The sequence below is a fragment of the Diceros bicornis genome, chromosome 6 (assembly GCF_020826845.1).
Source record: "Diceros bicornis minor isolate mBicDic1 chromosome 6, mDicBic1.mat.cur, whole genome shotgun sequence".
NCBI classification, from domain to species: domain Eukaryota; kingdom Metazoa; phylum Chordata; class Mammalia; order Perissodactyla; family Rhinocerotidae; genus Diceros; species Diceros bicornis.
The window spans coordinates 24,243,199-24,257,350 of NC_080745.1; the positions used below are offsets into that span (position 1 = coordinate 24,243,199).

The window sequence follows — 14,152 nt, forward strand, 5'->3', positions numbered from 1 at the left end:
ACTGCAGCCACTACGGTCTCCAGTACTGGGAAATCTACCTTCCCGGAAAAGCCAAAGGTGAGGAACACAGTTGTTAAAGAGTAAAGAGGAAAGCCTCGCCCCCACACATGTTCTGCTTCAGTGGATTTGATGCTTGTACAGGGTACTCCTGCTGGTGCCTACCTGGTCCTAACCCAGCAGCAGGACAGCCTGGCGTCCACACCCTCTCCTAGGCTTCCTCTTCTCCTCCACTGTGGTGCTCCAACTCTCCCTCTTCCCACCCTACTCCCTTTGGTGGGAGCCAAAGGGAAAAGCCCTGGCCACCATACCTGCATCAGCTCTGCATACACAATACTTTAAACCACAACCTCTTAGGGTCTCAGTTTTCTTATCTATAAAACTTGTGAGTGGAGCTCCCTGATCCTCATAATCCCTCTTCCAGCTCTTTAGCTCTAGAAGCAGAAAACACTTCCATGGAGATGGATCAATCTCCCAAATCTCCTGTTACTTTTCTCTGTTCAAGCTACAAATTTGAAAGCTGAACCAAACAAGGGTTCGTAAAGAGATGTGATGTTTGCGCATGTGCCTGGATGTATTTAGAGTATTTGCATGCCACCTAGCACCACCAAAACTAATTGATTGGGAACCATGCATTCCAAATAAGCAGAGAGAATAGAATTCCATGAGGGTTTCCTGGACATGGATGTAAATAGAATCGCAAATAGAATCAGTCTGTCCCCATCTCATCTATGACTCAGAGGAAGGCAGAACTGCCCTGGGGGCTTTGAAACATGCAAAAGTGTTCTGATCCTGGGTGTACTTCTTTTCCTTTGAAAGTGTGTTATAGAAGTTGAAGGAGGAAAAAATGAGAAAAATACCTGCTTAAAAATTCACCCAACCTAGATGGTTTTCAGTTAAAGCATTTTGAACTTGGAGGAACCATTATATACACCCAAAACGTTTTTCAAAACACAACTGCTAATTAGGACCCAAAATAACTGTGAAATTGTACTAGAGACTCAGACTAACGCTCCTGGAAATCCCGACTTGGCTGGCAGTGAAGTCACACCTCCTGTCCTCTCCTCAGACACTGGGCGTGAGTCACCTCTCTGACGCCGGCTCTTCCAATTAATGGTGCAGACTCCAGACTCGCCGCCATGGTAGCTGACAGGTTTGTGTTTTTTGGTCATGCTACGTGTAATTTAGTGAGCCTGTCCGGATGATGAAGAGACATGGTCAGTTTTCTCCCCCTCTTCCAATCTGTCAATCAAGTGTCTTCTTCATAAAAGCAGGCAACTCCCAGCAGGCTGCCCGTTGCACTGATATGAAGTCAGGATGCCCAGAGGCCCTGTTTGGAAACTCAATCCCACTATAGGTCACTGGCCCAATCCTCTGTTGATTCCACATAAACAATGCTTTCCCACACACATGGCTTATGCAGAAGCTCAGTGCACTCCACACAAAGAATGAGCATCCATAGCATCCAAGCCTTGAATCTTCTGGATGTGGACTCACATTAATCATGTTGTCTCCATATCATATGCACAGTAGGCTCTGGCAGAGTGCTTTATGGACTCAAAAACATTACATTCATGTTGTTGCTGGCAAGCTGTTTCTTTCATCCACACTCAGCTTTGTATCTTTGATCAAGGATGGAAACACACACCAGTCAGAGTTTGGCTGGAGGATTCTGGCAGCCTCTTTGAATCTCTAGATAAGTTCTAATTTGAAACAAGGGCTTTGGTTTGTGTAGGGAGCCTCCGCAGAGGCTTGTAAATACGTCTTTCTATCTCAGGGCACCACGTTCCACTCAAATCTAAGTGCCGCTTTGTAGGAGTTTAAAGCTACCTCTGTGTGTTTACCCTCAATCAGAGACACAGAACAAAGCCTGGGCTTCAGAGGAAAGCCTGGGTTAAAATCCATATTGTGATGTAGATTTTATTTGAGGGATAGGGGGTTGAATTCAGTACCTAAACAGGTGCTTCCCAACTCCCTGTTTACATGTCCCCAGGATGTCTCCATTTACCTCAGCAGGGATCAGCAAAATTCTCAAAAAACATAATTTCAATGAAACACTTTTATTATAGCATAAAATTTTTATAGTAACTCTATGTTCCACAGAACAGGCCTGTCCATTGACTTATAGGCATAGTTGCCTCCTGATTAGCAAAGAAGGACCACAGGGCTTGTGGCTGGAAGATTCCGCCACTCATTAGAAATGACCTTGGACCAGCCATGTACTTGCTAGGCCTCAGTTTCTCACCTGTCAAGTAGGGATAGTAATCTCTATCCATCTATAGCAGTTTTATTAGAATTAAATGACTTTTCATATAAGCCATTGTGTGGTTATTGATCAAGTCCTTCAAGCAGTTATTACAGAATAGTTGAATCAACTGACCTCGAAACCTCTTATGTGTAAATGGGATGTGGTTTGAGCTTGTGACACAGACACTGAGAATGGTGAGGCAAACGGACTCGAAGAATATAGTTTTCTACCTAAAACCAACCACTTACCACACATAAGAACCATGCTAAACGTACTTTCTGAATAAAGCTCCATTTAGCCCCCAGGGAAACCTTAGACGTACATGTTATTATCTGATGTTACAGACAAGGAAGCTGATGCTTACAGGGGCTTTATCAACAGTCTGTGATCTCGTTGCTACTGAATCTGGCTTGGATTGGCTGTGGGAAAACTAAAAGGGTCTTATTTACACACAGCTCTGCCCCCTCCCAGCCTCCTCCCCACCACCCAACCTTATTAAGGAGAAAACCCAATACCCTAGAATCAAACTAACCTTCTAGAAAATTTGTAACAAGAGATCAACACAGACCCTGACAGCAGCTCTCAGAACTGCTACCTGAACCCACCACAAGCCTGAGGTATGTCCCACTGAAGAATGACCCCACCTGCTGGGGAACCCCTCTATATGCATTGCCTCTATGCACAGCGTTGTCCCCAAGTGCAGCCACAAACAGTTACTTGCCCGTTGGCTGGAGGCCAAGCCCCCTTATAAATGCTCAAATCTGTGCAACCCATGAACATCGAATAAACAAAAATGCAAAACAAAATTTCTTCTACTGCTTCTTTGGCCAACTGGCTAATAATAGCTTGAACACTAGTTTTGCAAGAGGCAGGAAATTATGAAGAACAGAATGTCTACTTTTAAAAATCTACCTTGAGCAATGTGAAAATATCTGCTGATTAAGTTGAAGAAATTTCCTGCTAAGTTTAACAAGCAAGGTCAAAGATTTAAGGTTAGAATGAGAAAAGAAACATAGTGTTGAATCCTTCATCAAACTGTGGATCTGAATACTTGTGATCAAGATTAATCCTTGACCATTGAAAGCTACTTACACACACACACACACACACACACACACACGCAAACACACACTCAAGATAAAGTCTGTAAGAACTAAAATTCTGAAAAGTAAGACAGCAATGAGAAGCAAAGACCAAAATAGCTACATTTCCCACAAATACATCTAATAAAAGTCATCCTACTAAATAGAAAGAATGAATGAACAGAGAAGTGCTCTCATCTAGGGAAGCGTCAACTTGCGATTAAATAACTGAAAAGATACAGGACGGGGCTGCATATCCCTTCATCCATCTGTGCATCCATCCGCTTGCCCTCAACAGAACTAACCAGGGACAAGCTGACAGCATCCACAGATCAACATGGGACACAGTGCTTTCCTATGGATGCAGACCTAAGCCAACATGTTCTCATGCATCTTGCTCACTGGCAGCTCATTTTGGTGAAGATATTTGCAGATGTGACACCAAGTGTATTGCCTTGTGCGAGAAGAAATTGAAAAGGAGTGATCCAAGACTTGTTAGTTATGGTACTCCACCACCAGTTACACTGCAGAACTGCATGGTAAAGAAAACCAAAGATGGATTTGGGTTTCTTGGTATGGAGAAAGTCCCCAGAAAACGGAGCCAGTCAGATCCATAACTGTCTGAGCCACACAAACCCCGCTTCACATCCCCTGAAAACTGTGTTATGTCATTGTATGCATGCCTAAATGTCAGGGGTAACTTTTAGTGGTCAGGTTTAATAAGAAAAAATGATGAATTACTCACCAAAACCTAGAGAGAAAACATTGCATATTGGATAATCTCAGAGATCTGAGGTGTGCTGTATTACAAATAACAGCAGTATCTATTTGTTTTCATCTGCTGAGGCATGGAAAAGATGTATATTTTTTAAAGACTTTTACAAAACAACCTAGCAGGTGCTTAATCTGCAAGATGAAAAGGATATGAATGAGCTCTTCATCATGACTCTGAATCGCTGTGTGAAGTTGATCTTCTAAGTACAATAACTTCTTGCCTATGGCTTCACATTTTTCTCCAAGTTCTGCAGAAAAGATGTAAGATTCCTGCCCGGAGAAAAAGAAAAAGATTACTTGTGAGCTATAGGCTTTTTCAGGGCCACGAACACATCTGTAATTTACCCAGCGGTACACAAACGGAAGATTTCCCAACAGAGCTCTCCCAGCTTCTGCAGCTCAGTAGAGTCACACCAGAACCTTCGTCTGCCCTGGAGGTCATTCTTTTTTTTTTTTTTTTTTTGTGAGGAAGATCAGCCCTGAACTAACATACATGCCAATCCTCCTCTTTTTTGCTGAGAAAGACTGACCCTGAGCTAACATCTATGGCCAATCCTCCTCCTTTTTTTTTCCCTTTTTCTCCCCAAAGCCCCAGTAGATAGTTGTATGTCATAGTTACACAACCTTCTAGTTGCTGTATGTGGGACGTCGCCTCAGCATGACCGCACAAGCGGTGCGTCGGTGTGTGCCCGGGATCCGAACCCGGGCCACCAGTAGCGGAGCACGCGCACTTAACTGCTAAGCCACAGGGCCAGCCCTGGAGGTCATTCTTGAGAAGACATGAACTGATTTCAGGTTATTACTCAATGGTGAGCTGTATCTACACAGCTCTACAGGTTACCTCCCTTATCTGGTCATTTTAAAGTGCTATTTCTAGTATGTCAATTCCTAAAGTGGGTTTATCAAAGGGGAAGCCTGAGTCTTCCAGCTGCATCCATGGGCAAAGTCACAATATAACAGGAATTCTAACCAGAGAGTCTGGGGCCAGTCACAGGAGCAACTAGGCTGACTTGTAAGAACAAAGAGATATTCCCTTACGGGTACAGGAATGTAACAGGGCACTGAACATTTGTTTACATGCTGGTCACAATCCCTGAAAGCTAGAGTATTATGGAGACTTGAAATGCCATGAGGTGTGTGTTATGTAAACAACTGCAGCCACCACCATAGATGTTAGTTTTCTCTCTCCTTCACCGAAGCATAAGACCCATAAGAGCAGGGATGATGAATGTCAAGCCCTTAGTGGAGGGACAATGATGTCTTGCTCGCTGCTGGGTCCAGAGCTCCTGGCAGTGTCAGACACATGGCAGACACATGACATTCATTGGTTCCATGAAGGAATAACTGAGTCTTGGAGCTCCTTCCTTCTCAAATGTTTCCCCTTCAAACTTATATCCCAGACATGGGCCAGAAAAAATGCCCTCTTCATGTCACTTTCCTGCACAAAACCACCACGGAGCAGAGTCCAAACTCTGCCCTTCCACAGCATGGCACTAGGTCCGCACTTCAGCTGTGTCCCCACAACTAAGAGACTGTGTGCTAGTCTCTTATATGCAACCTAACCTTTGCCAACTGGACTGACCCTGTTGCCTTCTGTCGCACTGTTCTTCTTGCCCGTCCCCTCTCCTCCATCCTTCTCTGAAACCCAACCTTTCCTTCAAGGCCCCAAAACAATGTTTCCACCTGGTAGTGCAGCAGTCTGATATGTGTTATGTCCTCTCAAGTGAATGTAAACTCCCTCTGGGCATGGCCACGGTGACTCATTCAACCCAGGGCCTCAAGTGTAATGCCTGGCAGACAGAAGGCCACCGATTTTTAAAAGAAAAGAATAAACAAGGTCAAGAAAATGAGGAAAGAAAACAGGAATCTTAGAATAAAGGATAAGGAAAAAAGCAGCATTATGCTTAGTGACAGAAGTCAGACAGAGAAAGACAAATACTGTATGCTATCACTTACATGAGGAATCTAAAAAAGCCGAACTTGTAGAAACAGAAAGTAAAACGGTGGTTACTAGAGCCTGAAGGGGTAGGGAATTGGGGAGATGTTGTTAAAAGGTACAAACTTGCAACTAGAAGGTAAATAAAATCTGGAGACCTAAGCACAGCAGAGTGATTGTAGGCAACAATACTGTATTATATGCTTCACAGTAGCTAAGAGACTAGATCTTAAATGTTCTCACCACAACAAAGAAATGATAATTATGTGAGGTGATAGAGGTGTTAGGTAAAGCTATAGTGGTAATTGTACTGCAATATATAAACGTATCAAATCAACACGTTGTACACTTTAAACTTACACAATGTTATATGTCACTTATATCTCAATAAAAAACATACTAAATAAAGAAGCAGCAAAAAGTGAGCTCAGAATTAAAACTTAACCAAAGGTAAAAGTAATATTTTCCCAACTCATAGTGAAAGTCTTAGAAGGGATACTAAAAAGAATTTTGCATAAGGGAAAGAATTAAGACATATATTCGGATTACACCACAGGGTTACTACAAAAGCTATAATTAATACCTAAAAAAACCCAAAATGCCCAGGTGTGGTGATATTTACTGTTAAAAAGTCTCTAGAGATCATGAGTTATATAATAATTGGAGTCCATGAATAACCATTAAATCCAGACATACAATTTAACATTCACTGTATTAACTCCAGAACGCTTTAAAGTTTAAATCCCAAATGGTCAGCCATCTTAGAATAAAACAGTGCTAATAGGAACTATAAATAACTATTGTAAATATTGCACAAGTCTAATATGCTGCAAGTAAATGTACATACAAAAGAAATCCAGTGACAACAACATACAGCTTTGAGGACAAAGGGACACAATTAAACAAGAAGGTATGTGAAGCATGCGTGAAGGTTTGCTCCTAATTGACCATAGCAGTGATGATGAGAAGACAGCAAATACGTAAAAATCACATATACTTATATATTTTACTGATCCTAAAAATAGTAACATTATCATTCAAAGATGTAGAATTACAGAGTAGGCAAATTACATGGAAGTTGAGACAATGGGCAATGAGTAACGCTGTAGTCATGCATAAAATAAATGAGACAGTAAGAAAAAGAACATCTGGAGAAAAATGATTGACAGTGGGGAAACCACAAGTCATATACGAAGGAGAAAAATACGGTGTTAGTGGGGAAATATGTATGACTGAGAATACACTTAAAGAGAGAAAACACAGAATCAGAACGTGGAACCAAGGAATTTAAAGCACTCTGAGATGGAATCAAATGATTCGATCTTCATCTTAAGCCTAAAATAACTATAAATCAAAGCTAAATTAAATCCATTCAAAATATGACTTTACATTTCCCCCCAAATATATAATCCCCGCCTATTTTCCTTTTAAAATTAAGTATAGATTGATAGCACACTTTGATTGTGTGAATTTCGGAAAGCAATTTCAGACCATGTAGCAAAAACTTTAAATTGTTCATAGTCTATGATCCAGTAATTCCACTTCCTGGAATACATCAAAAAGAAAATTTATATATTTAAATTTAAATAATTTTTATCAAGCCTCTTAAGTAGGAAAAATGTTTATCATATATGTTAAATAGAAATATAATATTTCAATAATGCAAAAGTAATTGCATTAAAAGTATGAGAAAGAGGAAATAAACATATATAAATCTAAATAAATAAATAACTTAAATGTCCAATAAAAGGCATAGTTAAAATAAGTTCTGGCGTATTCAATTCATATTTAGCCATTAACTCATCTTAATACAAGAATATTTAATGGTGAGGAAACACTCAAATAGGCAAAGCACTAAAATATTAACCATTACTATTTGGAGGAGCAGTATTATAGCAAATTTTTATTTTCTTCTCTACACTTTGTTGTATTTTCCACACCTCTAAAATATAGTAAAGAAAAAAAATTACCAAGAACACTAATTCAAACCATAATGGAAAAGTATGGAAGAAATACACCTAAATATTTAAAATACAACTTTAAAGATTAAAAAGACAAAGAGGCATAAGGAAACGACCTCAGAGAGCTCCAGGTTCTACGATCTGTAATAGAAGATCTGACTGGCATTCTCTCACAGGCTGTTTCTCCAAGTTATAGAACCCCTACCAGGCTCCTGAACAAACCACTACTTGTTGGCCTGACAGATTCTGATCTTGAACTGAAAAGATGCTGAGTGTGACCTGGGTGAGTATTATTTGAGGGGTTTATGGCTTTCCTATAATGCTCACATTTGCAATCCTGGGAATAGAATTGGTTTAAGACCTAAACTGCGAAGTGACAGCTAAGGAAAGGGCAGATTTACACATTTCTAGCAATCTGATGAAAAATTCTGCTCTGTCCAAAGGAATCCTACTTGCCCAGAGAGGGCAGGGCAGGACCAGAGTCATGGGTATCAGCTGGACAAAGTTGCAGAGGTCCTGCTTGTTAACCCTACACTTGAGGGGTCAGGCAGAATGTCCCTGTCCATCTCCATGCTGTGCCCAGGTAAGGCAGAGTGTATGTATGGCCACAGCAATATGGCTTTCCAGAACCTTGCCTCTCTGCTCTCAAGAGACAATTTATTATTTCTTCCCCTTGAACCTGGGTGGGCCTTTGAGGATCCTTCAATGAACAGAACACAGCAAAGCTGACATGCCTGACTTCCAAAGCCCAATTACAATAGGTGATAGGTCTTCTCATATCACTTGCCCTGGAACCTGGCCTCCATGTTGTGAGGAAGCCAAGCCACACAGACAGGCCATGTGTGGGTGTGTGGTCGAGACCCCCAGCTAGGGCCCCTGCCAACAGCCAGACACAGAAGGGACTGAGCCTTCAGATGATTCCAAGGTCCACCTTCCAGTCATCCAGCTAACACCCAAACACAGTGGGGCAGAGACAGTCCTCTCCACAGTGCTCTGTCTGGATACCTGACCCACAGATCCATTCACATATTAAATGGTTGTTTTAAATCACCAAGTTGAGGGTGATTCGTTGCAGCCATAGTAGCTAAAACAGCAGGCTACACTGGTTATACCCTACACAGGATCCTGCGTGGGTGGACAGGACTGTTGCCAAATGCTAGCGGGAAGTGCACCCTCATTGGTCCCGAGCTAAAGAGAGATTTCCAAGACTGATTGTATCTTGAAGCTCATTGAAGTGCTAATGCCCAGACTTGTCTCAGGGTGGGGAGCTCCTAGCCATGCTGGGAACTGTGGTTATGAGGCTGAGAAGTGCAAGAAAGAGATGTCAATGAGTGGCCACTGCTGCCGCTGATCACTGGTCCCCAGATGATCCCTGGCTCCTGGTCGAATGTGCAGGCTATTAAACAGTGCAGGCATGTATTCTGAGCAACATATTTGCTCATAATACAACCAACAGGGCCTCATTTCCTTCTAGCTTTGGGAAAAATGGCTCTTTCTTTAGTGGACACTCAGCATAGTAAGGTGCTCCCATGGCGGGAGGCAGAGGGTAAGAGATAAGTGTTCTTTTAAGCCAGTGGGTTTTAGGCTTCACTCTGCAGAGATCCCATGGCAGGAGAGCAGGGGCTCTACTGTCAACTCTACCCCAATTCCTAATTTTATCCGTTGTATTTGTCTAATCTTGGTGGAAAGTGAAAAACAAATAAGGGAATAGGAGCTATTGAAGTGGTTTTGTTTGCTTGTCTGTCTTAAAAGAAAGGAAACTTCTTTTCAAAGTTGTCCTTCAATAAAAGTTTTGGAAGCACTGACATTTCTGTTTAAGCCAAAATAGTGAACTGTGAGTCAGGTGTGCTGTTCAGGAGGCCCCAGCTTGGGCTATAACTGTGTGAGCAGTGGAGCCCCTCATCTAACACCCACCTTCTTTCCCAGGACATCAAATGCAAGCATTTCCAAAGGGCCACCTCAGTCAGGGCTGCTAAGAATGTCATGAGCCCTTTCCTGAGGATCTTAATACTAGAAGAAGAAAACATTGGAGCTGGCAAGGGTCTTAAGAATCATCTAGTTCAATTCCTCCTTTTACACACACGGAAAGACTCACAAAGAGTCCTGTGACTTGCTGAAGGTCACACAATGAGAAAGTGGTAGGTTAGGGTGTAAGATGCAGGTCTCCTCATATTTAGCCAGTTCTTTCCTCTGGATCTGACTTAGCCACGCTGACAGAAAACACAGAAAGGGAGTGGGATTGACACGGCTACAAAGTGGTGACAGAAATAAATCAGGGAAGCAAACAGCACCTAAAGATGTCACCTCTCTTCCCTTCCACCCTTGGAACTCTGCAAAGTCTGTTCTGATTCCTAGAGGGCTCATCCTCATTAAACGGGGGCGAGGAGTACTCTCTCTAGGACTCAGACACCTATTAACTGGAGGTGGAGATGATGGCAACCAGGATAACCTGGGATGCAATGGTGAGCTAGGGATCTTTAGTCCCCATGTCCATAAAACACAAGGCTGGAAGCAAAGGACACCAGGTGAGTCACATGGGAAGGACAGCAAGAGTTTCTGTCTAGAATATGAGAGCCTTGATCTCCCATCTCTCCCATCACCTTGGTAGATTCCAAGTGAACATTCCCTGAACCATGTCTAGTAGCTCTTCATGCACTGGGCTTCTCTCCATGTGAAATTTGTAACATTGGCTTCCATTTTTATTATTAAATTAAATGTGGCAAAAAAAAAAAAAAAACCCTACATGACTACACGATTGATACTTGATAATTAAAATATCACCCACTACAAAGTCACTGGTATTCCTAGCTGCAATGGAGTTTTGTAGGATTTGCAATTCTGAATGGGTAAAGTACAGGTTGTTTGGCATTTCAAAGTGTCTTTGAAAACTCTCCAGTAATTTGCCCCATCAGGCAGTCTTTTCAGCAATTCAAATTATGACTTTTTCTTTCTATACATCCATCCCATCATTTAGCCCTAGGAGTCACTATTTTCCCCATGGGCCAGAATGAAAGGAACTGCACCAGATAAATGGCCTTATTACTGAGACTTTTCCCTTCTCTGCTTAACTAATACCAACCCTCCTTTCTTCAAAACCCTGCAGATTCCACTTATCCAGGAATTCTTCTGGATCCCTGAAGCTCCTACCCCACTTCGACTCTTGGTTGGGGGTGTTCCTCCAGCACTGTGTGTTTCCCTCGAGCACAGCACTTCACTGGGCATATACCCGTCTGTCTCCCCTACCAGACGGTAGCAGAATGTTCTCCTGCCATCCCCGCAGCCCCAGTGACTAACAACCTGCCTAGCATTTAAAAGGCACTCAGTAAATGTTTGTTGAAGCAACGAATGGAGACTCTTCTTTCTCACCAGGTCTTGAGGAAGCTACGCTGTTTCTCCGGCTTCATTATCCAAGGCATCCTCTCATCCAGCGTGTGAAGAACCAGGCAGAAGACCGATGAGAAGACCTATCTGAACACAGCTCCTTTGCCTCGATGCAGCCAAGAACAGCCTTGCTTGGGATAATTCTCCTGCTGCCAGGACAGCCAGTGGATCCTGTGTGCCTGCCATTGCACTTCCATACAAACGTGTCTTTTATCAGCCTCAGATGAAGCCCTAAATCTTCCTACTGTCCCTCCACACAGGTGTGATTTGGTAGCACCAGCTCAGCCAGGCGATATTTCAAATGCAATTTGAGTAACTCACCTCGTGATCAGAACCTGTAGACTTGAGTGTCTGGGCAGAAATTTTCAGCTGTGCAGAATTAGAGCTGATGTCAAATTTCTGTCCTACTCACCAAACTTGGGAAGTGTGATTTAAAACAGAAAATAGGATTTCCTTTGTTGGGCAGGATCTTCCCATTAAGATGACTTTCTACAAACATTTATCCGTGAAAGTTTAGACTCAGGTCCAAAACTGCATTTCAGTTGCTACCCTGAGCAGATGCCTAAACCTCACACACTGGTGAAAAACACTGTTACAAACTCCATGGCCAGAGTCTCCCAAGACTTTTTTACTCAGTGATATTTCCCTTAACCAAGGCTAAGTCCTTTCCTATGAAATTTGGAAAATATCGACATTTAAAGTTTTAAAACTAGAGCTCATATTCAAAGGGTAGGAGATACATTATATAATAACAATAATTGTTCTGATAAAAGCAAGTATCTGGTACCAAAATCTCATCAGGTTACATCTAGAGTGATGGGGAAATCATATTGATTCTTTTTATTCTGAATAGAATATGTATTTGGAACAGGAAATGGTTCAGGTTAAATTGCTAGTTAGGCGAGTACTGCTGTAGCTGCCAATTTTACTTATGAAAGGTTTCCACACTTCACAGAGCATACATTTTCAGAAATGTTTTTCATCAGTGATGATCTGCCACAAATTTGAGCAGATGGCCTACTCCTTGGGTTAAGTCACTAGATCAAGAATATTGAAATAGCTGACTTTTTAAAATGCTGTCAAAAGTCATTCTAAAGGGAGAGGCAGTATGAGATCTGAAATGGTACCAAGTAATAGAACAAGAAAATAAGAAGTATCGCTCTGATTTAAAAATTAATCTGAGAAGATCAACAAGGACCTTTCAGGTTTATACTTGATGCGGGAAACGACTTGTGCTGGGTGCTGTGATTTAGTCATCCATTGCTTCCACCCTTGCTAAGGATCGGTGGTGGGTGGGAAGGAGCCCCCATCTTGAATATTCTACCCTTTGCTCTAACTCAGCTTATCCAGATCCCTATTTTCCTTGGACACATAATAAGGCATCAGCAACAGTTGCCTATTTATAAAAATATTTCATTTCTGCAGTGAGAGTTGAAGGCTACACAACAAAGACAGGATAGATGACAGAGCAGCCTTCCCTTATGGTTGTCAAGCCATTTGCGTTTACGGATTGCTGAGCCATAGTAGTATTTAAGTTTAAAAAAAAAATTAAAACCCTGTACCGCGTATACACATAGTTACAAAGGGAAAATGTGGCTTGAGCCTCATGATGTCTGTTCTGCTGTTAAGCTTCATTCCCTCTCCTACAGCTTGAGGTAAACCAGATGTGACTTCCAGCATCCGTGAGCTTAGCTGATGCATTAAAGCATTTCCTTCTCTTGGTATTAAAATCACAGCCTTAAATGTGTTCCTTTGGGCTGTTTTCCAAAATATTTGCTTGGTAAATACATTCCAGGAATGCTATATGGTTTTCTTTTTTTTTATTGTCCACATAAAGAATATTTACCTCAGACAAACTCCTGTCCACACCACAAAGAATATCTTTCACATCTACTTGAAGTAGATTTTATAAGTATTCGTCTTTCCACATAAACACTGTTCTACAGTCATTGTGCAAATGTCAACAAGCAGAAAGGCACAAATTCTGACACTAAAGGTAGATCTTTATTACATCATGAAGTATTCATCCAAATATCCAAATTATATTGCCACACCCTAAGTAAGTGGGTATTTCATTTAAAAGCATCCAGATGTCGTAAGGGCTAAGGAAAGCATCTGAAATATTGAGACGTCTTTAGGTCAGAGCCAGTGTGAATTGTCTTCAAGTATCTGCATGCTCGTTACCAAGAAGGCACTGAGAAACAAGTTCTAAACATAACCAATTAACAGACCAAAAAAATTGATAAAAGAACTTGCCTGATAATTCATGTATGTTAATTGGCCTATGGTTTCTAGTTTACATGAAGGGCAATCTGAAGGCTATATTCTATATTACATGATCATTCAAGGGAATCTGGATTGCTTTCCTTTTAGCACATCAAAGTTGAATAAGGCTGAACTCTATTAGAACCTTTGAGGAAAAATCTATTTGTAAATGAGATTCAGAGCATCAACAAGTACCTAAATATTCTCTGCTTAACACAAGGATTCAGATTCTTGGGATAGTGACATCAAACCGTAAGACTCTTTTGTATAGGAAAATGAAAATAGAACTCAGTTGGGAGGATTCCATTTAAGGGGAATGTGCTCTGCAAGCTGCCTGTTGTAAGAAATACTGAACTACAAAGAGTAAAGAGGGACTATGAAAACAGAACCAAATGCCAACTTTCGTCTGTGTTCATTTTAAATTAAAGAAATTTTGAATTTCTAAATGTCTTTTGTAAACTGTGCAACTATGAGACTATTAGAATTATTGTTTTTAAATGCCCACGTT

The 14,152-nt window shown here is 41.5% G+C and overlaps 1 protein-coding gene across 1 annotated transcript in view; it reads right to left on the bottom strand.

Annotated features, from left to right (window-relative positions):
- Positions 1-14,152, bottom strand: part of DISC1 (DISC1 scaffold protein) — a 339,334-nt gene that overhangs the window by 6,929 nt on the left and 318,253 nt on the right. Inside the window, exon 12 of the mRNA XM_058543022.1 lies at positions 4,254-4,371. Coding sequence (XP_058399005.1) covers positions 4,254-4,371 — 118 coding nt within the window. The remainder of the gene's footprint in view (positions 1-4,253; positions 4,372-14,152) is intronic.